This window comes from Gopherus evgoodei, chromosome 9, assembly GCF_007399415.2.
Source record: "Gopherus evgoodei ecotype Sinaloan lineage chromosome 9, rGopEvg1_v1.p, whole genome shotgun sequence".
NCBI lineage: Eukaryota > Metazoa > Chordata > Testudines > Testudinidae > Gopherus > Gopherus evgoodei.
In genome coordinates, this window is record NC_044330.1 from 67,957,225 (window position 1) to 67,983,561 (window position 26,337).

A 26,337-nucleotide genomic window follows, 5' to 3' on the forward strand; every position below is an offset into this window, starting at 1 on the left:
ACTGTAACTCCAAGGTGTGTGTGTGTGGGGGGGCAGCAGAGAGGCTCAGCTCAGAAAGTTCCCCCTAACCCAGACAGGCTGGATAGCCTGCTGACATGAGTTGGGGATGGAGGTGGTGCTCCCTCCCAGAGCCCCACCATGTGGAACTGACCTGAGCTGAGCGGCATCACTGCTCTTCTCCCCCCACACCCAAAAAACCCCCCAACATTCCTCCAAGCTCTTTGAGGGAGGTGCACCCCAGCTCGAAAACCTCTGAAGCTGTTGCTAAATGGAAGGCATAAAACTGGGGGAAGGGTACGTGACCCTCACACACCTTGCCTCTACCCAGAACTACACTTTTGTGTCCTTTGTCCCATTCCATTAACCTCCATTTCTATCCATAAAACTTTAAAAATGACGTTTAGAGTAATTTGTACAAATTTGTAATATGCAAATTAATGTATTGGATACTTTGCTTAAATTTGTCACACAATGTCTGGCAGTTAATGCACAAAGGAGTGTTGAGTCAGTTTTCTTGAACTGAATGCTCATATATTTTGCTTTCCTGTTACAAACACTGACTGTGGGGATCAGGAATCTGCCTTGCTATGGCTTGTATTTATTCAAGTTGTTCAAAATAACCAATCAGGCAAACATGACTGTTAGAGAGAGGAGTGACAGGGGAAAAAAGTCACATGGTCAGTCTCCTTTGCAGTTTTCAGATGCTGTTGTCTCCTGATGTAAAGAGATCTGGATGAGCTCCCACTGGCAACTGCTGGTAAGTGGAACTATTTCTGCTTTTCCTTTGTAACATAAAATTCTTACTAGCTTTACTGTTCTTCTACTTTGTGCTGTAGCAAAGCTGTATTGTATAGTTTCTGTAAAATTTATTTTCGCTTTCTAAATAATGCAAAATAAATGCTTTAACAATAACACTCTGCACTTTTGAAGACATTATCAAAGCATGTGCATTACACGCAGATCTATTGCTCCTCAATAGCTGGGAAAAATTATTTAGATTGTAGTCCGAGTACATAATAGATCACCTTAATTTAAGCATAAGCAGAGAAGGAGTCTGCACCACTCAGATGTAAGCCTGGGGGCATTTCACAAATTTTAGGCTGTGTTTGAAGTGTGAATACTGAGCAGACTCAGGGCTGCGCAGTTTAGGAGAGAAATGTATTATAATGGAACTAAAGTTCAATAGTAGAGCTGGTTGGGGTGGGGAGGCAATTCGTTTCAGTGAATATTTTCAAAGGAAACAAAACTGGTTTTACTTTGTTAAAAAACTCTCTCAAAATGTTTCAATTTTTCTATCAAAAGGCTTATTTAAAAATGTGATGCAAACTGAAATGAAATGTTTGGAATTTGCATCCCCTCCCCTCGGTATCTTTCCTTTTCTCCTCTAGAGATGGATTAGGTTTTTTTTTAAAACAACTAACAAAATCATCCAAAGCACAGGACTTGGTGGTGATAGTGGATGTCAGCTACCCAAACATCTGTTGGGAAGATAGTACAGAAGGGCACTGATTATCCAACAAGTTCTTGGAATCCATAGGAGATTCTCTTATTTCAGAAGGCGGAGAAAGCAACTACGGGAGAGGTGGTTCTATATTTGATTTCTGACAAATAGGAAGGAACTAGTTGAGAATTTCCAAGTGGAAGGCAGCTTGGGTGAATGTGATTGTGAAATGATAGAGTTTCTTATTCCAAGGAAAAGTAAGAGAGAAAACAGCAGAATAAAGATAATGGATTTCAAGAAGATAGATTTTAGCAAATTCAAGGAGTTGGTAGGTAAGATCCCTTGGAAAGCAAGTCTGAGGTGAAAAACAGCTTGAGAGAGTTGGCAGTTTTTCAGATATCCATTATTAGGGGTCCAAGAGCAAACTATCCTACTGCATAGGAAAAATAGGAAATATGGCAAGAGACCACTCTGTCTTAATCAGGAGATCTTCAATGATCTGAAAATCAAAAAGGAGTCCTACAAAAATGGAAACTAGATCAAATTACGAAGGATGAATATAAAAAAACCCCACAAGCATGTAGGGACAAATTTAGAAAGGCCAGAGCAAAAAAACAAGATTAAATAAACTAGAGACAAAGGTAACAGGAAAACATTCTATAAATACATTTGAAGCAAGAGGAATACCCAGTATAAGGTAGCCCGTTACTTAGTGAGTGGGGAAAGACAGTAAAAGAAAATGTGGAAATGGCAGAAAAGCTAAATACCGTATTTGATTCAGTTTTCACCAGAAAGGTTAGTGATTGGACATCTAAAATAATGAACATGGAAAATTGTAGAAATTCCAGAGGATTGGAAGATGGCAAATATAGTGCCAATCTATAGAAAAGAGAATACGGACAGCCCAAGGAATTAGACTAGTCAGCTGAACTTCAGTAGCCAGAAAGATAATGGAGCAAGTAATCAAGCAATCAATTTGTAAACACCTAGAAGATAATCAGGTGACAAGTAACAGTCAGCACGGAATTGTCAACAACAAATTATGTCAAAGGAACCTGCTAGCTTTCTTTGACAGGGTAGCAAGCCTTGTGGAAGTGGTAGACGGGGTATATCTTGACTTTAGTATAGTGCTTTTGATCACTATGGGCAACCTGACAGTTTGTTTATATTTGCAGGGCTGCCCGCAGCTCTCAGTGGCCACAGTTTGCCATTCATGGCCAATGGGAGCTGCGGGAAGCAGTGGCCAGTACGTCACTGTGGCCCATGCCGCTTCCCGCAGCTGCCATTGTCCAGGAACCACAAACAGCAACCACTGGGAGCTGCAGGCGGCCATGCAAATGAAAACAAACTGTCTAGTGGCGTGCCAGGATTATCCTGACAGGCTGTGTGCAAGCCGCAGGTTGCCCACCAGTGCTTTTCATACTGTCTTCTATGACTTACTCATAAACAAACTAGGGAAATATAGCCTAGCTAGCGCTACTATAAGGTAAGTAAATAACTCGTTGGAGAACCGTTCCCAGAGAGTAATCATCAGTGGTTCACAGTCAAGCTGGACGGGTGTATTGAGTGGGATCCTGCAGGGATCAGACCTGGGTCCAGTTCTATTTTATATCTTCATCAATGATTTAAATAATGGCATAGAGCAAGGGTGAGCAAAATTTTTGGCCTAAGGGCCACATCTATGTATGGAAATTCTATGGGAGACCATGTATGCTTATGAAATTGGTGTTGGGATGCAGGAGGGGGAGGGCTCTGGCTGGGGGTGCAGCCAGAAATGATAACTTCAGGGTGCAGGAGGGGTCTCTGGGCTGGGGCAGGGGGTTGGGTGAGGGTTCCAGCTGGAGGTGTGGGCTCTGGGGTGGGGCTGGGGATGAGGGGTTTGGGGTGTAGGAGGGTGCTCTGAGCTGCAGTCAAGGGGTTCGGAGGGCGAGAGGGAGATCAGGGCTGGGGCAGGGGGTTGGGGTGCGAGAGGGGCCCAGGGGTGCAGGCCCTGGGCGGCATTTACCTTAAGCAGCTCCTATAAACAGCATCATGTCTGCCCTCCGTCTCCTACACAGAGACATGGCCCGGCAGCCCTGCGCGCTGCCCTGTCCACAGACACTGCCCCTGCAGCTCCCATTGGCTGCAGTTTCCAACCAATGGGAGCTCTGAGGGTGGTTCTTGAGGTGGGGGCAACATGAATAGCCCCCTGGCTGCTCCTACATGTAGGAGCAGGAAGGGAGACATGCTGCTGCTTCCGGGGTCCATGGCACACATGTGCAAAGTGGCCCCTGACCCCACTCCCCGGCTGGATTGCAGGAGCAGGGAAAGCTCAGACCCCACTCCCCAGTGGGAACTCAAGAGCCAGATAACATTGGCTGGCAGGCTGAATGTGGCCAACTAGCCATAATTTGCCCACTCCGGCATAGAGAGTATATTTACAAGGTTTGCAGATGATACCAAGCTGGGAGGGGTTGCAAATGCTTTGGAGGATACGATTAAAATTCAAAATGATCTGGACAATTAAAGAAATGATCTGAAATAAACAGAATGAAATCAATAACAAATGTAAAGTATTTCACTTAGGAAGGAACAGTCAGTTGCGCACACATACGAAATGGGAAATAACTGCCTAGGATGGAGTACTGCAGAAAGGGATCTGGGGGTTCTAGTGGATCACAAGCTAAATATGAATCAGTGTCAGACTGTTACAAACAAACAGAAATCCTTCTGGGAGGTATTAGCAGGAGTGTTGTAAGCAAGACTTAAGAAGTAATTCTTCCACTCCACGCTGATAAAGCCTCAACTTGAGTTTTGTGTCCAGTTCTAGGCTCCACATTTCAGGAAAGATGTGGACAAAGTCCAGAGAAGAGAAACAGAAATGATTAAAGGTCTAGAAAACATGACCTATGAGGGAAAATTGAAAAAAATATGTTTGTTTAGTTTGGAGAAGAGAAGACTGAGGGGGGATATGATAACAGTTTTCAAGTACATCAAACGTTACGAGGACGGTAAACAATTGTTCTCTTTAACCTCTGAGAATAGGACAAGAAGCAATGAGCTTAAGTTGTAGCAAGGGTGGTTTAGGTTGAATATTAGGAAGAAACTTCCTAACCATCAGGGTTGTTAAACACTGGAAAAAAGTGCCTAGGGAGTTTGTGGAATCTGTCACTGGAGGTTTTTAAGATCAGGTTAGACAATCAACTGTCAGGAATGGTCTAGTTATTACTTAGTCCTTCCTTGAGGGCAGAGGACTGGACTAGATGATCTCTCAAGGTCCCTTCCAGTCCTACACTTCCATGATTTTCTTCAGTGGACGAGAGGGGGATGGAAGGGGTAAGAAAGGGGGAAGGGAGAAGAAAAATGAGAAAAAGTTTTGAGTTCAGTGAGAAATCAGAAAAAAATGAAAGGATTCAATTTTTTAAATGCAGATGTTCATGTTCAAAAAAGATATTTTTCATCAGAAAACTTTTTACACAAAAACATTTGACCCTCTCAGATATCGACCTGTGTCTTTCCGACAACAGGTGCATGATAAGGAGATGTTGCATTCCTGTTTTATGGAGGAGACAGGGGTCTCACTTGCTTCTGTCCCCTCTGGGGATGGTTATACAAGCTGTCAGTGAGAGTCATGCTAATGCAGTCTCTAACCTGCAGTATTCCAGGTGAGAGCACCTCAGCAATTTATAATGTCATTGCATTTTCAGTATTGTTTTATATCGTGTTCTTTTGCTTTTTTGTCCACTCTTGTGTATTTATTAGTTAATATTGCAGGAGCAAGATAAAACCCTATTGTGATATGCTCTGTACAAACAGAGTTAAAAGGAAAGCCCCTGTCCCAAAGAGTTTAAAATTTAATTTAAGACAAGATACATCAGTGAGTGTAAACAGCCGGGGAAATGTAAATAGATGGTCAACTCTTCCCAGTGCCAGAGAATCTAAGAGTGAAATCTGGGCACTGGAGGGCAAAGGCCAGTCAGACCAAAGCTGGCTGCTAGGAAGTGGTTGGGCAACAAAAGGACGGGTGCTGAAGAAAATGAGGAAACAACGTATATCTGGTTGGAGAACTTTCTAGGAGGTTTGCGGATGGATAGGGGGGCTTAGTGGAGCTGGGTCACTTGCAGGAAGGGTAAATCAAGCATTAGCAGTTGAGGATTGTGGAACTGAGGGGCTATGATTTAGTTAGTACAATTCTTCTCAGTGCTTGGAGAGTTAAATGGAAAATGTCCAAGGTAAAGCTTCCAAGCCGTTAAATCATAAACGGCTATCACATCCTGTAAACAGTAACAACATTAGAGAGCAGAACATCTGCTTAGAAAGAGCTTGTGAGAGTAGCAAACACAGTGTGTGTGGAGGGGAGATAGGAGGATGGAATGGAGAAGGTCAAAAGGAGGCAGCTAATAGCATAACAGGCAGTAGATACTGGGAGCTGGAGCAGATAACATCCAAGGGTCTTTCCTGCATCAACAGTGATGATATTCAGCCATTCACTGTGAGGTTTGTTTTTTAAAATTAAGTTAGAAGTAAATGTCATGTGCCTGATTCATCAGTGCCACGTAGCTAAGTCAGGGTACATTTACTAAGCCCACAGCAGTGAGGCTTGGAGCCTGGATCGACAGGTTTGAGCAACAAATGGCAGCTCGGAGTAGAGCCCCCCTTCCTCCATAGGCTTGAGAATCAGAGCTTCTGCCTAAGCCACAATGTCTGGGCAGCTATTTTCTGTCAACCCAGGCTCTGAGACTTGCTGCTGCTTGCTGGGTAGATATACCTCAGTGGCCACTATAAAGGGACCATTCTAGAATCATGCCTATTTCTCCATCCATTACTGTTTTCTGCTCCACACATGCCCAGACTAATCATTGCCCCCCACCCCCAACCTTCTTAAAATAGCCTCTCTCTAGGGCAGGAGTCCCCAACGTGGTGCCCGCGAGGGCATCTTAATGCACCCCCATCCTGGCCCCTAGGAGAGCACCCACCAAAATGCCACAGCGGCATTTCGGCGGGGACACCTCTCGATGACGTGCTTGCTGTTGACAAGTGATGTCATCGAGAGGCGTTGCCCCCGAATTTCAGCGGGGACGCCTCTCGTTGATGTTGCTTGTTGATGGCAAGCGACATCATCGAGAGGCGTCTCCGCTGAAATGCCGCTGAAATTTGGCGGCATTTTAGCGGGTGCTCCACCACCGCAGTGTTCCTTCAGCTGGCGCCTGCCAGCCAGAAAAGTTGGGGACCACTGCTCTAGGGGCATGTTTTACACCCCTTTGAAGTCAATAACAGAAAATATCATATAGCGGTTATATAAATTCATGTTAAACCCACATCTTGAATACTCCATGCAGATGTGGTCAAAAAAGATATATTGGATTTGGAAAAGGTTCAGAAAAGGGCAACAATAATGATATGGGGTGTGGAATGGCTTCCATATGAGGGGAGATTAATAAAACTGGGACTTTTCAGCTTGTAAAAGACAACTAAGGGGGCTATGATTAGAAGTCTATAATCATGACTGGTGTGAAGAAAGTAAATAAGGAAGTGTTATTTACTCCTTCTCATAACACAAGAACTAGGGGTCATCAAATGAAATTAGTAAACAGCAGACATAAAACAAAAGGAAGTCTCTATTCACACAACACGTGGAACTCCTTTCCAGAGGATTTTGAAAGGCCAAGACTACAACAGGGTTCAAAAAAGAACTAGGTAAGTTCATGGAGGATAGGTCCATCAATGGCTATTAGCTAGGATGGTCAGGGATGGTGTCCCTAGCCTCTGTTTGCCAGAAGCAGGGAATGGGCAACGGGATGGATCACTTGATGATTACCTGTTCTGTTCATTCCCTCTGGGGCGCCTGGCATTGGCCACTGTCAGAAGGCAGGACACTGGGCTAGATGTCCTTTGATCTGACGCAGTATGGCCGTTATGTTCAATGAGACTCTCTTCATTGACTTCAGTGGGCTTTGAATGAGGCCCAGAGTTAGGGGGGTTTGTGTGTAACATGGTAAGTTACTAGTATCAGTGAAAAGACATTTCTTCCTTGTCATTTACTGTAACATAGAAGCTCATTTAATTCCCAGTAGATTCTGGCAATTCCTTCTCTTTTGTGCAGGGCCTGCCTTTCTTTACTATAGTGAAGGAAAAACTTTCACCAGCAGGTGTATTCCTGGAAAACCTACTGGACGGGTTTTGATTGCTGGTAATGGAGGGAGGGGCAAAATGTGGAGGGAGCGTCAATAGATTGAAAGGGTGGGGGAAATCTGAAAACAGCCTTCTAGATTAGAGACCTTCAGTGGCACAATAAGATTGCCAGTGATTGACAGAAACTGACTATCCAACCAGACCAGCTTAAAGATCTCGCTGGAGATCAATCCAAGAGTCACTCAGTCTGTAAGGAGGCCATGTTATCTTGGGATTTGCCATGATGATGAGAATGAATTAACAAAAAATAAATCCCTGATGAGAAATTCTAGCAGCAGGTGGTTCATATTGTTTCAGATAATCACAAATGATTATTAAAGAAGTTAAAACCTGAAGTTCAAGGTCATAGGGGATTAAAAAAAACAGGTGCCAGGCATATATGAAAGGGTATTTCCAGGTTAGACTCCACCTGCCAGACACATGTATATCTCTCTGCGTAAGACTATCTATTGCAGTACTAAAGGTTTGTTGAACAGATCAATACAATTTCTAAATGCAGCTGTTGCAGCCTTAAATCCAGTTTCAAGCTGAATTTCTCCTTCAGGTAATGGGGAAAACCCAGTCATCTGTTTACTAAGGGCCTGATTCAATGCTCATGAATGGGAATTGTTCCCTTGACTGCAGTGAGCCCCTAAATACAACACTTAAAAATGGAATTTCAGTAGTGGGCAGGAGGCTTGAAGTTCCCATGTTGGGGCAGGTATGTGGATATAAATTTCTAATTCTTCGTGCATATGTAGGGCTAGAGTCTGGGACTATTACAGTGGCCCATCTGGAGGGGAAGATGTGGAGTTACACTGCTTTGGGACACAAACACTCTCATACATACACTCTGCCCGCACCCCATAGCACCCTGTTGATCCATCCTGCCTCACAGATAGGTGCACTGGGGAATAAGGCCATGGCCACATTTCTCCCCATCCTTTTTGGTGTCATTTCTGCTTTTTGGGTGGTAGGAGAAGAGAGAGCAATTCTTGTATTTCTCCAACACAGGAATCCCTGTGGAGGTGACTGGGGTGGGTACGGAAATGGTACAAAGACTGGGAGGTTTTACCAACACTATTGATTCTCACAACAGTTCTGATTAGGTAGGGAAATTATCCCTTGATTTCATCTCTGTCTCAGTGACTTAACTTGAGGGAGAGGGGTCAATTTTAGTTGGAATTAGATCCCAGGGGTTCCTGGCCTCTAATCCAGTGCTCAGACCATTGTAACCTTTAGGGACAATTACTAGTTATTACTGCTGCAAAACATTTCCCCAGGAGGTTGTCAGATCCCCAGGAGCTCCACAATTCCTCTCCTCCCCTTTCTTCAACATCCTTCACTGCTCCGAATGTCCTATGTTGCATTAAGACACTGTTCGACAGAGGAGAGCCACTTGCAGCTCCTACCACAGCCTCTCCTTGTGTCAGCCCTAGAACAAGTACGACCATAACTCTGGCCGTGCCTGATTCTAACTGTGCAGCCTTCACATTCTCCTATGGGAGGGATTCGTCTGGAACTGCAGGTCACTTGCAGTGATTGCACTGATCCACTCATTACCGTGTGTGTTGCTGATTTTTACTGTATGTTTCCACAGGGTCCTGCTGGTATTGTATCAAAACGTTACCTGCTAGTGCAGGCCTCCTCAGCAGGATGAGTTACAGAATGATGAGCCGGTGCCTGAGTATGTATAAATTCCTTCTAGTACCGAGACATATCTAAGCATAATATTAGTTGGGCACTGAAATATGTGTCAATCTCTGCTTTAAGCCCTTTTTGCACACTATATTCTGGAGCAGCCGGGACCTATCTGACACTTTGTGTAATCTAGATTAGCTTCAGGGCTGCTCCAATTTATGCTTTACTTTCCATGGCCCAACAGGCCAAAAATAGCAGCAGTGCAGGGCAGTTTGCCCATTGTGCTCTTCAATCCCAACAATAGTAGCATCGATGTGGTGGCAGAGTCTTCAGCATGTACTAGCAACCTGAATATATACGTCAGCTTGTACTTGGGGGCACAGATTAGCTGCCTATGTCTCCACTACCATTGTTACCCATGTTAGTTAGATTAAAGCTAGCATTAGTATTTGTAGATTCCATGACCAGAAAGGACCATTGTGATCATCTAGTCGGACCTATATAACACAGGCCAGAGAACTGCCCAAAATAATTCCTAGAACAGAGCTTTTGGAAAACATCAATCCAGTTTTGATTTAAAAATTGCCACTGATGGAGAATCTACCACAACCATTGGTTGGTACATTGTTCCAACAGTTAAATTACCTCACGTTTAAAAAATTATACTGTATTTCCAATCTGAATTTGTCTAGCTTCAAATTCCAGCCATTGGATTGTGTTAGACCTTTCTCTGCTAGATTGAAGAGCCCATTATCAAATATTTTTCCCCACATAGCTGTTTATAGATATGATCAAGGTCCCCCCCAACCTCCTCTATAAGCCAATTATATTGAGCAACTTGAGCCTATCACTGAGGCATGATTTCTATTGCCTGTCTGTGCTACAATCACACCCTCATATTGCAGTGCACACATACCCAGAGCCCTTACTCCAGCTCTACATTGGCTGTGGAGATCCTCTGCATGAAGAGTATCCTCAGGGATTCATTTCTACCCCATTTAGGGTCAACTTTCGCTGCCAGAACAGAACAAAGGGACCTTCATGAGAGTGGGAATCAGGATCTGCTGGTGCAGCATCTATAAGCATTTCATTCTCTGCACTAGCTCAAGCCCAGCCTTAGGCACACCACTCTGTTTTACTGAGCAGTAACATTCACCAGACTTACCTGAGTATGAAGAACACAAGAACAGCCATAATGGGTCAGACCAATGATCCATCTAGCCCAGTATCCTGTCTTCTGACAGTGGCTAATGCATCACTGGAACTATAGGTGAATAATTACCACTGCTTGCTTTGGGACCCCACATTTTGGCTCTCTTGGGGTATGTTTTGATCCAAGGCCAGCCCCAAGTGCCTGCCAAAAGTGCTGGGCAGAGAGTACTTGAGATAGAAGTCCTCAGTTTGTTCAGTGAGGGCCTTATTCACTAGTGTTCTCTGTCCTGAAAACTGGCCACAAAGCAGCTGACCAGCTGAGTCCTCTCCCTGCTATCCATTCTGGTAAGGGGACTCCCTGCCAGGCACAGAGGCAGCTTTATTAACTCTCCACTGATATTGGTGGAGCTCCCAGAAGAATGAGTGAGAGGAGGTGTGGCTGCAGCATCCCTATGCCTTGTGAAGTCCCAGCTTGTAGTCAGGCCTGTGGCAGTTAGGGTATCCCTCAGAGCTGCTCTAAGCTACCCAGACAGTTAAACTGATCCCTCAAAACAAATCCTCCGATAAGCACAGGATGGGGAACAGCAGCAATGAAAACTTTTTATGTTAGCCCTTTCCAACATGCCCCAACCCTGTCAGGATGCACTACTTCTGTGCCTGTTCCATTCTTGGCCACCGTTCTGAGGTTGCCAGCCTCTGAGATGAGGCGGCTGAGTGGTAAGGGCAATGGACTGCTAATCCCCTGTTCTCTGCATGTATAGGGCTGAATCTTCCACTTTACAACTGGAACAACTTACCAAGGGCTGTGGGAGAGTCACCAGGACTGGCAATTTTCCAATCAAAATTGGGTGTTTTTTTTTCTAAAAATAGATGCTCTGGTTCAACCAGGAATTATTTCAGAGAAGTTCTAGGCCCTTTGCCATATCCTAGGTCAGCCGAGATGATCAATGATCCCTTCTGGCCTAACAATCTATGAAACAAGAGTGCCAGTTGCAGTTCAGATACAGATTCTCTCCCCTGCCCACATCGCCAGAATCCAGGGATGTCTGAATTTGGGATTCTGGCTCACACTTCTCTAAGGAGATGTCTATACTTAACGGCAGTGTGTAAAGTACATTCACTGCACACACCCCTAGTACAGCTATAAATAACCATGTAGATGGTTAGGCACTGCTTAGGCAAACAGAAGAGACCTGGTGGGTAGGTACCCTACATGTTTCTGCATACCCAAGCTGTGCCTCCCCCATCTGTGCTGCAGTGTCCCTGTGTGCTCACTGCCAGAGCCTTTCACCCACTGCAGAGAGCTGCCAGAACCTTTCCCTGGTGCTTCCTCTCTGCCAGAGCCTTTCACTGGCACATGTATCTATACATCACAGTGTAAATGCCGCCTGCTTTTCACTGTGGCGTGTAGCTACACATACCCTACATGCCACCAACATATATGAGGCCTAATTGTGATCCAGCCACCTCTCCAGTAGGAAATGGACAGAGCAAAAACTGCTTAAACATAAGCCACCCAACCACCATCAGAAAGGTTAACGTTTCATCACAGCCTTTCTGGTCCAGATTCACATTAACATCCCTGAGGAACAGGTCCCCATTACCCTTCCCCTGTCCTAGATCCCCAAATGAACATGGTTTCATAGATCTATACTGCATAAGACTAATTAGCCTGGCTCTTCCTGTCTTCTCTTTCTCTCTAGTGCTGCTGCTGGTTTTCCATTGGGCTCCAAAAACAGCAGAAGCCCAAGAACATAGAATTGTTGGTACAGGCTCTTCAGTACTGTTGACTGCATTGCCCACCCATGACCAAACAGTCATAAACCATATACAGTGGGAATACATAAGTAGTGTCCCAGCTCTCAGTGTTGTGGATTACTATGGAACTGGAACAGAACCTATTGTCTTTAAATCCTATAAAGACAGAGTCATTTTCTTTTCATCCAATGGCTCCCTCTTGTTGAAAAACGTACATGAGACAGACAGCGGGACCTACAGAGCTACCGTCAATTTGAACAAAATTAAAGCCAGGCAAACTACACTGCTAGTCTTAGGTAAGTGAAAGAGCAGAAGTAGTTATAAAACAGCTGGCAGCACAGAAAAAATGCCAACTCTCATATCACTACCGTTATTTTCTGGGCAGTCTCACATCAAAGCCATCCTAACTTGACCCTGATTAACTTATGAAAGCAGAATCAAAAATGGTGTAGCTGAAGAACTGAGACACTCTGGTTCTAGCGACACTACACTTGTACATTTTGACCCAAGCAAGAAAAACCAATTTTGGTTTCACTGAGTTGCACATTAAGGTTCTGCAGCATATAGTCATAACATCCTTTAACCTTGTATATGACACGGAGAAATAGTCTTTCCAAAAGTGGTGGAGACTCCATCTCTGGTAAACTGTATAACCAGACTGAAGAACGTAGTGAAATATATTGTAGGGAATAACCCTAAACAGATCCCTAAGACTGGGAAGGGAGGGGAATGATAGCTCAGTGGCTTGAGCATTGGCCTGCTAAACCCAGGGTTATGAGGGGGCCATTTAGGGAACTGGTATAAAAATCTATCTAGGGATTAGTCCTGCTTTGAGGACTACATGACTTCCTGAGGTTCCTTCCAACCCCAATATTTTATGGTTCTCTCAGGATCATATAATTTGAGAACATGAAATTTCAAAATGGGTTAGAGCAAAGGAGTAAGGAGACAAACAAAAACTAATAAGGTTGAAAGACAATGGTGTTAAAAAAAACCTCCCTGGAGATTCAGTATCTCAGAACTCTTGTACTGAGGAGTACCTAGGCTATAAAGATTTAGACATAAGCTGATAAAAATTGGCTTTTGATGTCTGAGCTATTAATCAAGCCTACATCACTGGATGTTAGATGTTGTCAAGTTCCTTCCCCACTCTGAACTTTAGGGTACAGATGTGGGGGCCTGCATGAGAACCCCTAAGCTTAATTACCATCTTAGATCTGGTTGCTGCCACCACCCAAATTGTTAATGAGTCATTTGGGAAACTCTGTCTACCTCCCTTCGAGAATATCTCCCTCCCAAATACTATAACCCTTCCATGGGTAGCCTTGAGAGACTCCTCCACCAATTCCCTGGTGAACACCTATCCAAACCCTTGGATCTTAAAACACGGAGAAATTAACCATTCCCCCTCTTTTCCCCCCACCAGTTCCTGGTGAGTCCAGATCCAGCCCCCATGGATCTTAAAACAAGGAAAAATCAATCAGGTTCTTAAAAAGGCTTTTAATTAAAGAAAGTAAGGTAAAAATCATCTCTGTAAAATCAGGATGGAAAATAACTTTACAGGGTAATCAGATTCATATAGCCCAGAGGAACCCCCTCTAGTCTTAGGTTCAATGATACAGCAAACAGAGGTAAACCCTTTAGCAAAAGGCACATTTACAAGTTGAGAAAACAAAGACAAACCTAACACACCTTGCCTGGCTGTTACTTACAAGTTTGAAATATGAGAGACTTGTTCAGAAAGATTTGGAGAGCATGGATTGATGTCTAGTCCCTCTTAGTCCCAAGAGCGAACAACCCCAAAAACAAAGAGCACATAAACAAAAGCCTTTCCCCTACCAAGATTTGAAAGTATCTTATCCCCTTATTGGTCCTTTGGGTCAGGTGTCAGCCAGGTTACCTGAGCTTCTTAACCCTTTACAAGTAAAAGGATTTTGATGTCTCTGGCCAGGAGGGATTTTATAGTATTGCACACAGGAGGGCTGTTACCTTTCCCTCTATAGTTATGACAGATGTAGTCCTCAAACTTGTGAAATCATCATCTATCAAATAGATAAGCAGATTTAATTGTTTGATTTAGATGCCTAACTTGGACTTTTAAATGTGTATATAATCTCACTCTTCCCCCAACCCTCCCAGAGCCTGTGTCCAAAGCTCAGATACAGATAAATTCTACTGTGGCCGGTTCATCCATTGAATTATCCTGCAAGGTGCTGATTGGCAAAGTGCAAGCTATTGACTGGAAGAAAGATGGGAAGCCCCTACCTAGGAACAGATGTTACCAGGTCTCTGAAAACTTCAGTCTTTTGTACATACCAGAAGCACAGAAATCGGATTGTGGAGCCTTTTCCTGCAATGTCAGCAATGATATAAGCTGGCAGGAAACCTCAGTGAATTTGACCATTGAAGGTAAGTGTTATATTAGCATCTTTGACTGCAAACACCTGTCCTGGCTAGTGCCAAACCTGATGCTTAGCAGTGTCACATGTTACCCTCTTCAGGTTGCAGATTAAATTAAGGATAAAATGAAAATGCTAATCTCTCATATTCTCCCCCTTTCACAGTTCCTAGTCTTAATTCTATTAGGCATCCATGGAAATAACACAACCTTAGAAAGTAAAATTGCATAGAGTGATGTTAGAATATCCTCTTCGGATAACATTACAAGTCTTTTGCTATGTGGTAGCAACACTGCATACAGAAGGCCTGATTCACTGCTGCAGGATACCAGTTTTGAAACAGCATGTAACTCCTCTGAAATCAATGAGTTACCCCAACACAAAACTGAAGCAATGCAATGGTGAATCAGGCCCAGCGAAACGTACATGTTGATGCTTCCTGATTTATGCAAGGGTTTATACAGACAGTCCCAGGAAGGATGAAAGTCTGAGGCATGTAATTGATTTCATCTTCACCCCTATTGTGGAGCCCTGTACTTAGCATCTTTAAAAGCTTCCAATATTTGCATGAGACATCCGATTCCATTTTCTGCAATACCTTGTACTGTTTTCTAAAATGTTACATACATTTAAAACTTATGGTTGAAATTTACAAGCTTGGGTATCCAAAGTGAGACATCTAGGCTTAGATTCACAAAGGGACGAGGTGTTGTAACACTCAGCGCCACAAAGCATAACTTTTAGACCCCTAGTGAAATCACAGGAACAAGACACGCACAACCTACATTAGGCATCTCATCTCCCTAGACAATGATAGGGAGAGAGATGCACTCAAGAATCCAGTTCACAAAAGCCAGCATGGTAGGTGGGGAGCCACCAAAGCTAGCCACTGGAATATGCCAACAAGAGGAGTCTCCTCTAAGGCAGGGGTTCTCAAACTTAGGCCGTGATTTGCTCATAGTAAGCCCCTAGTGGGCCAAGCCAGTTTGTTTACCAGCCACATCTGCAGGTTCAGCCAATCACGGCTCCCACTGGCCGTGGTTTGCTGCTCCAAACCAGTGAGGGTTATGGGAAGGGCGGCCAGCAAGTCCCTCGGCCCATGCCGCTTCCCACAGCTCCTATTGGGCTGGAGTGGTGAACTGCGGCTAGTTGGAGCCACAATTGGCCGAACGTGCGGACGTGGCAGGTAAACAAACTGGCTCGGCCCGCCAGGGGCTTAACCTAAACAAGCGGCTTCCCAAGTTTGAGAACCCTTGCTCTAAGTTTCTCCCATCTCACTGACATAAGCACCTAAGTCCAGGCTACAGGGAGGCACCACGTCCTGCTTGTGATTCCCAGCTGGTAACCCTTCTCCTGGACTTATTGGAGCCAGAGGAGTGGATCCTGATCTGCCACCAATAACCACCAGGCTCCAGAGTTAGTCATTCTCATTGGTCCAGTGATTAAGTGTCTAATCACAGTGGAACAGTTTCAACAGGAGAGAATGACAGAGCCCCACATCAGAACATCCCGTAGCTCAATGGTTTGAGCACTCAGAGGTGGGAGACCCATGTTCAAATCCTCTCTCTGCCTGAGGGAGGAATTGAACTAAGGTCTCCCACATCCCAGGTGAGTGCTCTAACCACTGGGCTAAAAGTTACAAGGTGGGTAGCACCACCTCTTCCTCCAGCCAGATTTTGAACAGAACCCAATCTATCATGCAGCCTCAGAGCACGCCTACATGATTGGGCCCCACAGGTGAGTTAGGTTGACAAACACCTAACTTCCTGGCTCGTGAATCCCACTGGAGTTGCAGTCTAAAACAGGCACCTGGACAAGTAGGAGGCAGCACCCATGTGTGTTCCCAGAGGCAGAAACTTAGGCATCCAGGGTACTTTGACCCTGAAAATGTAGGTGCAAAGTGAATTTAAGTGTCTGCAGGGTTCAGTGGGAGTTTTATGGGCAGTAAGGGAGCCTAAAACTAGGACTTAGGCCCCGAAATGTGGGATTTAGTGAATCTAGGCCCTAAATCCATATCTAAACACCTTAATCAAGTGATTGATTGTCAGCATGGGCTCCAGGCTTGTATAATTTTTAGTGGTGCCCAGAATGAGTCCAAGCAGAGCCCTCCCATCCATAGGACAGATGCTTCAGGGGGATGTGGGGGTCCAGGGCAGCCTGAGAGGTTAGCGGGGGCCTGGCACCGGCAGCAGCTTGTTGGTTGTTGGCAGCATGTGCCCCACCAACCTCCCAGGCCACCCTGGACTCATGGGGGTCCCCAAAGCCCAGTAAGCCCAATCACTGGTGGAGCCAGGCTCATGTTCCTAAATACTGGCAGAGCATGGGCACCACAGGCCCATATAACTCGCCATCTATGATTGTCAGTGGGTCTGAGAATCTACTGCTCCCTTGGCTGTCAAGGGAGCAGCGGATGCTCAGTATCTTTTTAAAAACCCACTTTTTATTGCCATAATATGGATTTAGGGGCCTAATTTTAGCAACTCAGGCTTGTAAAGTTGAGCACAGGCTGTTTGTGGAGTAAGATCTGACTTAAATGAGAAGTAGTGGCAGATTTTGACCCTGACAAAGCTACAGCATGAAGGTGATTTGGAGACACAAGTGACATGGTAATTAAACATATATAATATTTTTAGGCAAACTGAAAAAGTTTGGAGAAATGAGTAATGTTGCACTGCTAAGTATCAGGTTTGGCACTTCATCTTATCGCTCAGATCATCACAATCATAGCATAACAGAATCTTCACTAGTACCAGCCATCCTCCTTCACAGAGGATCCAGTTAATTCTGGCTCATTTCTCATGTTGAACAATCAGCAGCCTAAGGCAGGACTTAGGGACTCTTCAGAGGAAATTCTCCATTAAGCTCTCAACATACCTACATAGGTTTGAAAGCTTTGCTGCCCCTGCCAGGTGTCAAAGTTTAACAATTTCTTTATTCATTTGTATTACTGTAGTGCCTAGGAGCCCTAGTCATAGAACCAAAATGCTGCCCCAAGGGGCTTGCTTTTCACTGTATCTAAAGTCCCAGCTAGAAGGTTCATCCCCATTTTAGTCTTTGGGACACTGAACTGAACTGCAGACAAAAAGAAAATTGTACGTATGTAACCCACACACCTTCGGGTGGGAGGTTCTGTTCCATCTAGTGGCACTGAGACCACTTACAGAAAGATTAATGAGCCTGCTCTACAGTCTGAACTAACAGCCACATGGGTTTGGGCTCATGCACAAAGCTCCCAGACATCCCAAATTCAATCCCACCTGCAGACAACTAGGGTCTGTTAGTGTTACACTTACACTGTCCTTCAAGCAGAAAGGAAGAGCAGGGAAAACAGAGCAGCTTTCAGTCCTCCTGAGGCCCTTCTGTTTTCAGCTTTCCAGTGATGGTTTGGATTTGTGTGTCCATATTGTAGGGATCAGACCTTCACTAAAGCTTGCACTGGAAATTTCTACTGTTGCTCTTGTTATTGCAACAACATTGGCTGCTGGATCTGGATTGGGCTTCATTATTTTGTGCTGTCAGTCAGAGAAGAGAAAACTTAGTAAGTATTTCAACTCATTTCCCTTCAATCTTTGACAGCATGTAAATTGCAAATAAACCTAAAATGTGCTTAATTTCTTCCACGTATGAAAACATAGGTGATGGGGTAGAGGTAAAAGGCAAAAAAGTATGTGGTCTTCTGGCAATATCTGATGGCATTGTATATGTGCCTGTAGCAGGATACTTCAGTTATCTTCACTATAAATCAGTTTTCATGTTCACATCTAATTAGATTTATCCTCTTCAGTATGCTACGGCCAACATTTTCCAGCCTGGGTTCCTAATGCTAAAGTCTGAAATTCATGTGGAGACACCTAAATGAGTGACCCGATTTTTCCTTCATAATTCTTCAGTATTTAAGGTAAGTTAAAACAATGTGGTCTGGTGGACGAGGCACTGGCATGGGAGTCCATAATAATAAAGGCCTCTTCAGGACTCCCATGCCGGTGCCCCATCCACTAGACCCCATTGTTTTAACTTCCCTTAAATACTGATCAGCCTTTCCTTTCCTTTCTCTCCCTTCCTCTCTTTCCCAGCTCATTTTAGTATCAACTCCTCTGGGTTTCTCTTTAGCGAGTGGGCTACTCCACCTCATGCTAGTATGAGGCAACTTTCACCCCACGCCTCTTAACAAAATACAGAGCTTATTCCTATTATGGCATGGAGGTCCCCTAAACCTGCCCCACTTCCAGATTTCTCTTTAATTACACACATACGAGGCTATAACTATGTCCTCACTTCTTTACAAAGTGAGAGGCATGGGCACAGCAATACTTTAAGATCCTTTCCCCATTAATTCTCCTATAATTGACTAATAGATTAGGAGATATATTAACACAGCCCTAATTAGTTATAGAAGTTCTTTTTAATATTAACTGGCACCACTCTCCTCTTGCGTGTGTGTATAGTGAATTATCTCCATTCATCCCTTGGATAAAGGGGATCTCCTCTGAGCTGCAAGGTTTTGCCTTATTGTAGAATCTGGTCCAACCTTTACAGCACTTTTGGCCAGATGCTAGTTTTGGGCCACTTCCACAGGCCACATATGGACAAACGTGCACTACAAAATGGCATCTACCATGCAGCATGATCTTGCATGTACAGTGCATGCAAGGTCATGCTGTGTGGAGGATGCCATTTTGCTCTACAACGTCCACTATGGATCATGATCTTGGATGGAGGACGCCATGTTGTAGAGTAGTCCACTGCCAATAGGGGTGGTGATGTCACTCACTAATGTATCTGTTGATTTTGTAGCAGGAGAGCTGTGGAGATGGCTTGTTGTATTCATCCATGGGTTGGTGTGTGTCTCGGCTATCCTGATGTTCACTGCTGCTGTCTTCTGGATGCAGGAAGAAGGTAGGCCCACCCTGGTTCTCATATTAAAGTGTGTACGTGCAGTGAATGAAGCAGATGGAACAGATTGCAGAAGGAAGATGAAATGTACTTTGAGTCAAAGGAGCAGGTTCAGCACTAGACACAAAGCAAAAGCACCTTATTAATCTCATACCGGGAAGATTCAGAGGCAGGATGTCACCCTGTAGCTGTAGCATGGGTTATATGGACTATAGAATCATAAAATCAGCAAAAGGGGAGAAAGGGCAGAAAAGGCAGGAGGCCACTGTACATATCTGAGATGGGAGATTTGAAATTAAAGCTCTATACAAATCAAAGCTCTAACCAGCACTAACTCCCAGAAGATGGCAACTACTTCTTCATCCCCAGGCTCCTCCTTCATTTTACTGCAGCCAATGAGCCAAACTTTTCCAAGCTGTTTCCCTAAGATAGATGGGGCTACATGAGGGTATACATCACAGCACTCATGGACCCCCTCCCATGTCCTAAAATGGAGTCGAAGAGCCACTAGTAAGTAAACCTAAAGCTTCCCCCCTGGGGTGGAGATATATGCCCCTAAGATAAGTGCTCAGGTCTCCAATTTTATTATGAAAACCAGAATGAAGGAAGGAAGAGAGAAAGAAAATCAGTTCCAGTCCCTCCCATGTTGCCGTTCTGGCCCCAAACCAGCACAGCACCAATATTCCAGACAGCACTTAAACATATAACTTCAAACGTGTGCTTAAATCCGACTGAAGTGATTAGGACTTTAACTTGTATTTAAAGTTAAATACGTGCCTAAGTCTTTTTGTAAACTGGCCTCCCTGACCCTTTCCATGCCACCTCACCCACTTGGCATCCCCATTCTCACAACTTGCATTGTGGTCATGCCACACAATTCCTTATTAGCTTAAACAGATTTTTTAAGATAGATTCATGTTTTTTTCATAACTTTTTCCCTTGTGACATCCCTGCAGGGAGGAATTAAGGTTGTTTGGGTGTCTTATCTGTATGTTTCCACACTCTGTCGTGTTTGGATGTTTTACATCTAGCCTTAAGTAGGAATCTCTTGGGTCTATAATGCTTTTGAGGATGGGATGTTTATTACTGATACATATTCTCATCCTTAACTCCAGTTTAACATGTTTTGGCTGGCAGTTATTAAACCACAATGAAACAGAATTAACCCAAACAACCCTTCTGTCATCATAACTAAGACCCAATCCTGCTACTTACTCCATCTTGGCAGACCTCCAAGGGGACTCCTTGTGGTTGCAGGGGTCTGCCCAGGCAGAGTGATTTGCAGGAGCAGAGCCTAATTATAGGTACAGCAATTCTAGTTTCATTCTCCATTTCTCCACAGGTTTCTCCACAGCCCTTGTATTTTATATGATCTTCCTCACGGGGGTGATCCTGGTAACGCTTCTCATAAGTGCGGTCTTGGCGATTTGTCCCCAACACCTTCAGATGTTTAAAAAGAAAACAAGTAAGTAATAAGTTATTTGTGCATGTACCTATATATCTGTGACATTTATGAAAAGGTTAGACAAACATCTGTCAGGGATGGCCTTTGTATAATTACTCCGGCCTCAGTGCAGACCGATGGACAAGAGGATCTCAAGGCCTCTTCCAGCCCTACATGTCTATGAGTCTCAGAGTGAGTGGTGTAGTTGTAATGTATTGTAGTGATTATCATTGGTTACACAATACATTTCTTGAAATGCTGAGCTTTGTTGGCACAGTTGGTCTGAAGCATGACAACCAGACTCCCCCAGTTAGTGGCCTTAGGTTTAGTTTTTCCAGTTCCAATTGTCCTCATATGAGCTTAACACTGTGCCCTAGTTGTGGAAGGTAATAGCTTCTATGTAGGCTAGGTATGTACTCACTTGCCTCTCCCATGGCTGCACTGCTACTTTTAGCACGGTAGCGCGTTGAGAGCTTGTGCAGGTCTGTCTCCTCGAGCTGGGAATCACCCCAGCCAGCTCAGAGTGTAAATGTATCCTATATGTTGAGGGCAAAGTTTTGGCTGCCCGTGATCATGGCTAGAGGGAGAAGAAGATAGAAGGAAAATTTCCCCTCCTCACCTAGCACATCTTACAAGGAGCCAGACACAAAACTGACCCAGCAATAAGCTGTGCAGTTGGCTAGCATGCCTGCAGAATTCCATAGCCAGCAGGACTGTGATGTGGGCAAGGCCCCCACGCCTCCTGAGCAGCTGCTAGTATTTGGCAGCACATGAAGTGCACTTTGTACCTTTCCCTCTTCCTGGCTGCTGTTTAGTAACATTTTCCCATTTCTGCGTTGCCTTAAAACATTAAACAAAGAAAGCATGTGTACAGAGAGCTTAACATCACATAACATGTTACGAAACTCAAATCACTGCAGACCTGTTGACTCCTGTTGCTACTTGCTTCACTGAAGTCTCATGAGTGAGCTGAGACTCACCTTGGGTCACCTCAGGAATCAGGTTTCAAAAGCTTTTGCAATTGTACAGAAGCAGGAATGATCCTACATACAAAGAGAAGAAAAAAACAATCTCCATCTACATTCAATTGTGATCAATCCAATATGGCAGCATTTTATTATTTCTTTTCTCTTTCCAAGTGCACCGCGTCATTCTGGATACTGCAGCTCCTGGGGGAGTGATTCTAGTTGTGGTGTTTGCCATCTTCCTTACACAGAACATCCAGCATCTCCAAAGTAAGCCCCCATCTCACACGGATTAACATTTATATGGTGTGGTTTCCTGCAAAAGTGTATTTTTTTTTAAAAAAGGGAACTTATGTATATTTGGTGCAAAATAGAGATTTCAAGTTCCCCCCCAAAGCCCACAGCAGCTGAGAATCTCCATAGCACTCATTACTACAGGGATCTTTGGGCACAGTGTGTCCTCCCCATCTCCAGCCCTGTCCCCAGCCAGCCTTCTACACCAGGGCTTGCAAAGAGGGTGTGGTGTTCTGTCTCCATAGCGGCACCAATACCACTTAGAGAGAGAGCGTTAAAGCCAGTTGGCTTTTAGCTCATGCAGTAGAGACTCGGGCACTAAGCTCCAGAAGTTCCCTGGTTTGATCCTGACAGCCGGGATCTGTGGATGTTAAATATGTAGTGTTGCATCAGGAGAATTCTTCCCTGCCAGCTGTAGGGCTTGTGAAACCCAGAATCCCACCTGCAAAACTTCCCCAAACAAATGAAATGGAATTTCATTCCTTTCTTCTTTTGACCTCCAGGAAAAGGCTGCTCACCATTTTTTGATGGCACAGCTGCCATTCTTATCGCTGCTGCAATTTCTCTCCTTATTCTTCTAGCGCCCTTTGTGTGGTGTAAGTATCAACCCTGCTCATTTTATGCATATTTTAAAGCCTTTTAAAAGAACTGTCACTGTTACAGCATATTGCACCATCAATTTTAATATGCCTTATTTCCCCGGGAGCTATAAAGAAAAAGGATAACCTTATAAAGGCAATTAGAAGGCAAGGGCAAGTAGATGAAATATACAGCCCATCTACCAACATTTAGTGCGAGCTGGGATAGCAAAGATCTCTTTAACTTGGAATCTTCTTTGGGATTAAAAATATCAATATATTTGTATACATCTCTCAGGCCTCCCTTAAAGTGAGATTCACCCCATGCAGAGAACTAGCACCAAGGTCTCGGTCACCGATGTCCCACTTATGCCCTTTAGCTCTAACTTCCAAGTATTCCCAGAGCTGCACAGTCCAGGCTTTCTTCTTCTCCTTCTCTACTCATGGCTCCTTCTGCGTACACCCTCTCTCCCCCATGCCTCAATGCAGCACAGTAGGCAGGGATAGGAGGCCAGTACAGCTGCTTCCCCATCCTAAGGCAGCACATTTCACCCCCAGGAAGAGGCCATGGTGTCATAAACAGATAGTTAAGGGTTAATGTCTCTTTTACCTGTAAAGGGTTAACAAACAGTAAACCAAAAACACCTGACCAGAGGACCAATCAGGAAACAAGATACTTTAAAATCTCGATGGAAGGAAGCCTTTGTTTGTGTTTTTTGGGTTTTGCTTTGTTCTCTCTGGATTCTGAGAGGGATCAGACATGTAAGCAGATTTCTCCAATCTTTCTGAAAAAATCTTTTCTGTTCTAATTTTAGTAAGTACCAGGACAAGGCGAGTTTAGTCTTTTGATTGTTTTTGCATTTGCAAATGTGTAGTTTGCTAGGAGTATTTCAAATTGTATTTTGCTGGGGGGAGGCTTCTCTCTAGTGTCTATAAGCTGAAAGACCCTGTCACTTTTACCATCTAAATTACAGAGACAACTTTTCCTTTTTTCTTTTTTATTAAAAGTTTTTCTCTTTAAGACCTGTTTGATTTTTTTCCCCTTGTTGAGGCTCAAGGGAATTGAGTCTGTACTTACCAGGGAACTGGTGAAAGACAGAGAGAGAGAGAAGGGAGGGGGAAAAAAGATGGAATCTCTTTGTTTTAGATTCACGGAGCTTGAAGCTGTCTATCTCTCCAGGATAGCCCAGGGAGGGAACGCCTGGGATGGGGAGAAGGGGGGGGGAAACAAACCTGATTTCTCTGTGTTGTGATTCAAGGAGTTTGAATCACAGTAATCTTCCAGGGTAACCCAGGGAGGGGAAGCCTGGGAGAGGCAACGGTGAGGGAAAGGGTTTACTTTCCTTGTGTTAAGATCAAGAGGGTCTGGGTCTTGGGATCCCCGGGCTAGGTTTTGGGGGGACCAGAGTGTACCAAGCACTGGAATTCTTGGTTGGTGGCAGCATATCAGATCTAAGCAGGTAATTAAGCTTAGAGGAATTCATGCTGGTACCCCAACTTTTGGACTCTAAGTTTCAGATTGGGGAAATATACTATGACATGGTGAGCAGCGTTGGGATAAGAATCCAAAAGCTAGTAGGATTATTATTTTTCTTCTTTTCCCTCTGCTAGATGTTTGTAAGCAGAGGAGAGGGTTTTTAAAACTACAGCCAGAAATTTTTTTTCTTTTCTCCTTTCTGGTTGTGCAGAGAGACTGCCTTCAGGCAGAGACATTAATGTTTAACAAGGGTCTTTTATTAAACAAAGCAGGCTTAAGTGGTCAGCAACAGACTCCAGCAAAGCACATCTGCAAATGAAAGGGTTTTTTATTTCTTTTTACTTTACCGTGAAAGGCTAGTGGAAAAAGTTAGAAAGGCACTGTTGCTAGGCAACCCTAAGAAGGCAACAAATAAGCAGCAGTTCAGGCAGTAAACACCAGAGGGCACCCCAACACAAGAAAGCGGGAACAATGACTACCAAGGACCTGAAACAGGAACTGGCAAGACTGGGTGCAGAGGAACACATCAGAGACGCCGACCACAAGCGAGACATAGAAAGAAAACAAAAAGAAATAGAAATAAGAGAAAAAGAGGTGTTGCTGAGAGAAAGAGAAGAAAAAATCAAAGAGGAAGCCTACAAAAGAGAACAAGCAACCAAAGAGGAAGCCTACAAAAGAGAACAAGAAGCAAAAGATGCAGACCACCAAAGACAGATGGAACTCCAGAGGGAGGCCTACCAGAAGGCCCTGGCATTAGAACAGGCTAAGCAACAGAACACAGCCAATCCTAACAACACTTCGCCAGTTGTTGTTCCACATCCCCAAATTCCCACCTACAAGGCAGATGATGACACTGAAGCCTTCTTAGAAAATTTTAGAAGGACTTGCCATGGATACAGCATCTCTGAAAACCAGTACATGATAGAGCTGAGGCCACTTCTCAGTGGACCCTTAGCAGAGGTGGCGGCTGAAATGCCTAAGGAGAACATGAATGATTTATAAACTTTTTCAAACCAAGGCCAGATTCAGAATGGAGATAACACCTGAGCATGCCCGTCGGCGGTTCAGAGCCCTAAAATGGAAACCAGATGTGTCATTCCCCCGACACGCCTACCACATTGCAAAGAATTATTAAGCCTGAATATCAGGAACAAAGGTTAACAATATGGACGAGCTGCATCTCCTAATACAAATGGAGCAGTTCTTAGAGGGTGTTCCTGAGGAAATAGAAAGGTACATCTTAGATGGGAAACCCAAAACAATAACTGAGGTGGGGAAGATTGGAGCCAAATGGATGGAAGTGACAGAAAAGAAAAAAAACACTGTCAAGGGGAGCGAATACCCCAGGGGGCACACCATCAATAATCCCTACAACCGAGGGCAGCCCAAGACCCCACCTACAACCCAAGGAAAGCCCCAGACTACCTATTATCCCACCTCACTAGTCTCCAGTAACCCACCTCGGCCCAGTGACCAGTCAGCTAGACGATGCTTTAAATGTAATGAACTGGGACATATAAAGGCCAACTGCCCAAAGAACCCCAACTGAGTGCAGTTCATTACACCACCGTCACACCAACGATCCCCAGGCCCAGATGCCTCTCAAATACCCTTGGAGCGAAGGGAAATTTTGAGAGTGGGCGGAAAGAAGGTTATCGTGTGGAGAGACATGAGGGCACAAATGTCAGCTATCCACCAATCCCTGGTGGACCCCAATTCATCAACCCAAAGCCCAAGTGACAATTTACCCCTTCATGACACAAGCTGTAGACTTGCCTATAGCTGAACTGCCTGTCCAGTACAAAGGCTGGTCAGGAATGTGGACTTTTGCAGTCTATGACAATTATTCCATCCCCATGCTACTGGGGAAGATTTGGCCAACCAGGTAAAGCGGGTCAAGAGGGTGGGAATGGTTACACGCAGCCAAACCAGGCAAGCTTCCAGACCCATCCCTGTTCCTGAGCCGTCCACAGGGGCCCCGTCTGTGTTAGCAGAGACCCAGACAGAGGTAGTGACCCGGATCCCCTACCAGCGACTGAAACAGCCACAGTGCCTCCAGTCCCAGTCCAGGAACTGGAAAAGCAACCAGCACCAAAACCGTTTCCAGCACTGACGCCAGCGCTTGCAAACCCATCTTAAACCCCA

General features: G+C 44.5%; 1 protein-coding gene across 5 annotated transcripts in view; it reads left to right on the forward strand.

Moving 5' to 3' along the window:
• Nucleotides 1-660: 660 nt before the first annotated feature.
• LOC115657658 (hepatocyte cell adhesion molecule-like) overlaps nucleotides 661-26,337 on the forward strand; it is a 44,468-nt gene continuing 18,791 nt past the window's right edge. For 2 of the 5 annotated variants that reach the window (XR_004002021.1, XM_030575736.1), the window contains exons 1-8: nucleotides 10,228-10,310; nucleotides 12,088-12,438; nucleotides 14,282-14,551; nucleotides 17,951-18,079; nucleotides 19,336-19,437; nucleotides 20,777-20,899; nucleotides 22,018-22,113; nucleotides 22,641-22,733. Coding sequence is in view for 1 of the 5 variants with exons in the window: in XM_030575736.1 (XP_030431596.1) it covers nucleotides 10,274-10,310; nucleotides 12,088-12,438; nucleotides 14,282-14,551; nucleotides 17,951-18,079; nucleotides 19,336-19,437; nucleotides 20,777-20,899; nucleotides 22,018-22,113; nucleotides 22,641-22,733 (1,201 nt within the window). In the remaining 4 variants the exon portion in view is untranslated. Of the gene's footprint in view, nucleotides 758-2,844; nucleotides 2,928-8,156; nucleotides 8,313-9,191; nucleotides 9,279-10,227; nucleotides 10,311-12,087; nucleotides 12,439-14,281; nucleotides 14,552-17,950; nucleotides 18,080-19,335; nucleotides 19,438-20,776; nucleotides 20,900-22,017; nucleotides 22,114-22,640; nucleotides 22,734-26,337 lie in introns of those variants that run through there. The other 3 variants (XR_004002022.1, XR_004002023.1, XR_004002024.1) reach the window with 3 other exon arrangements.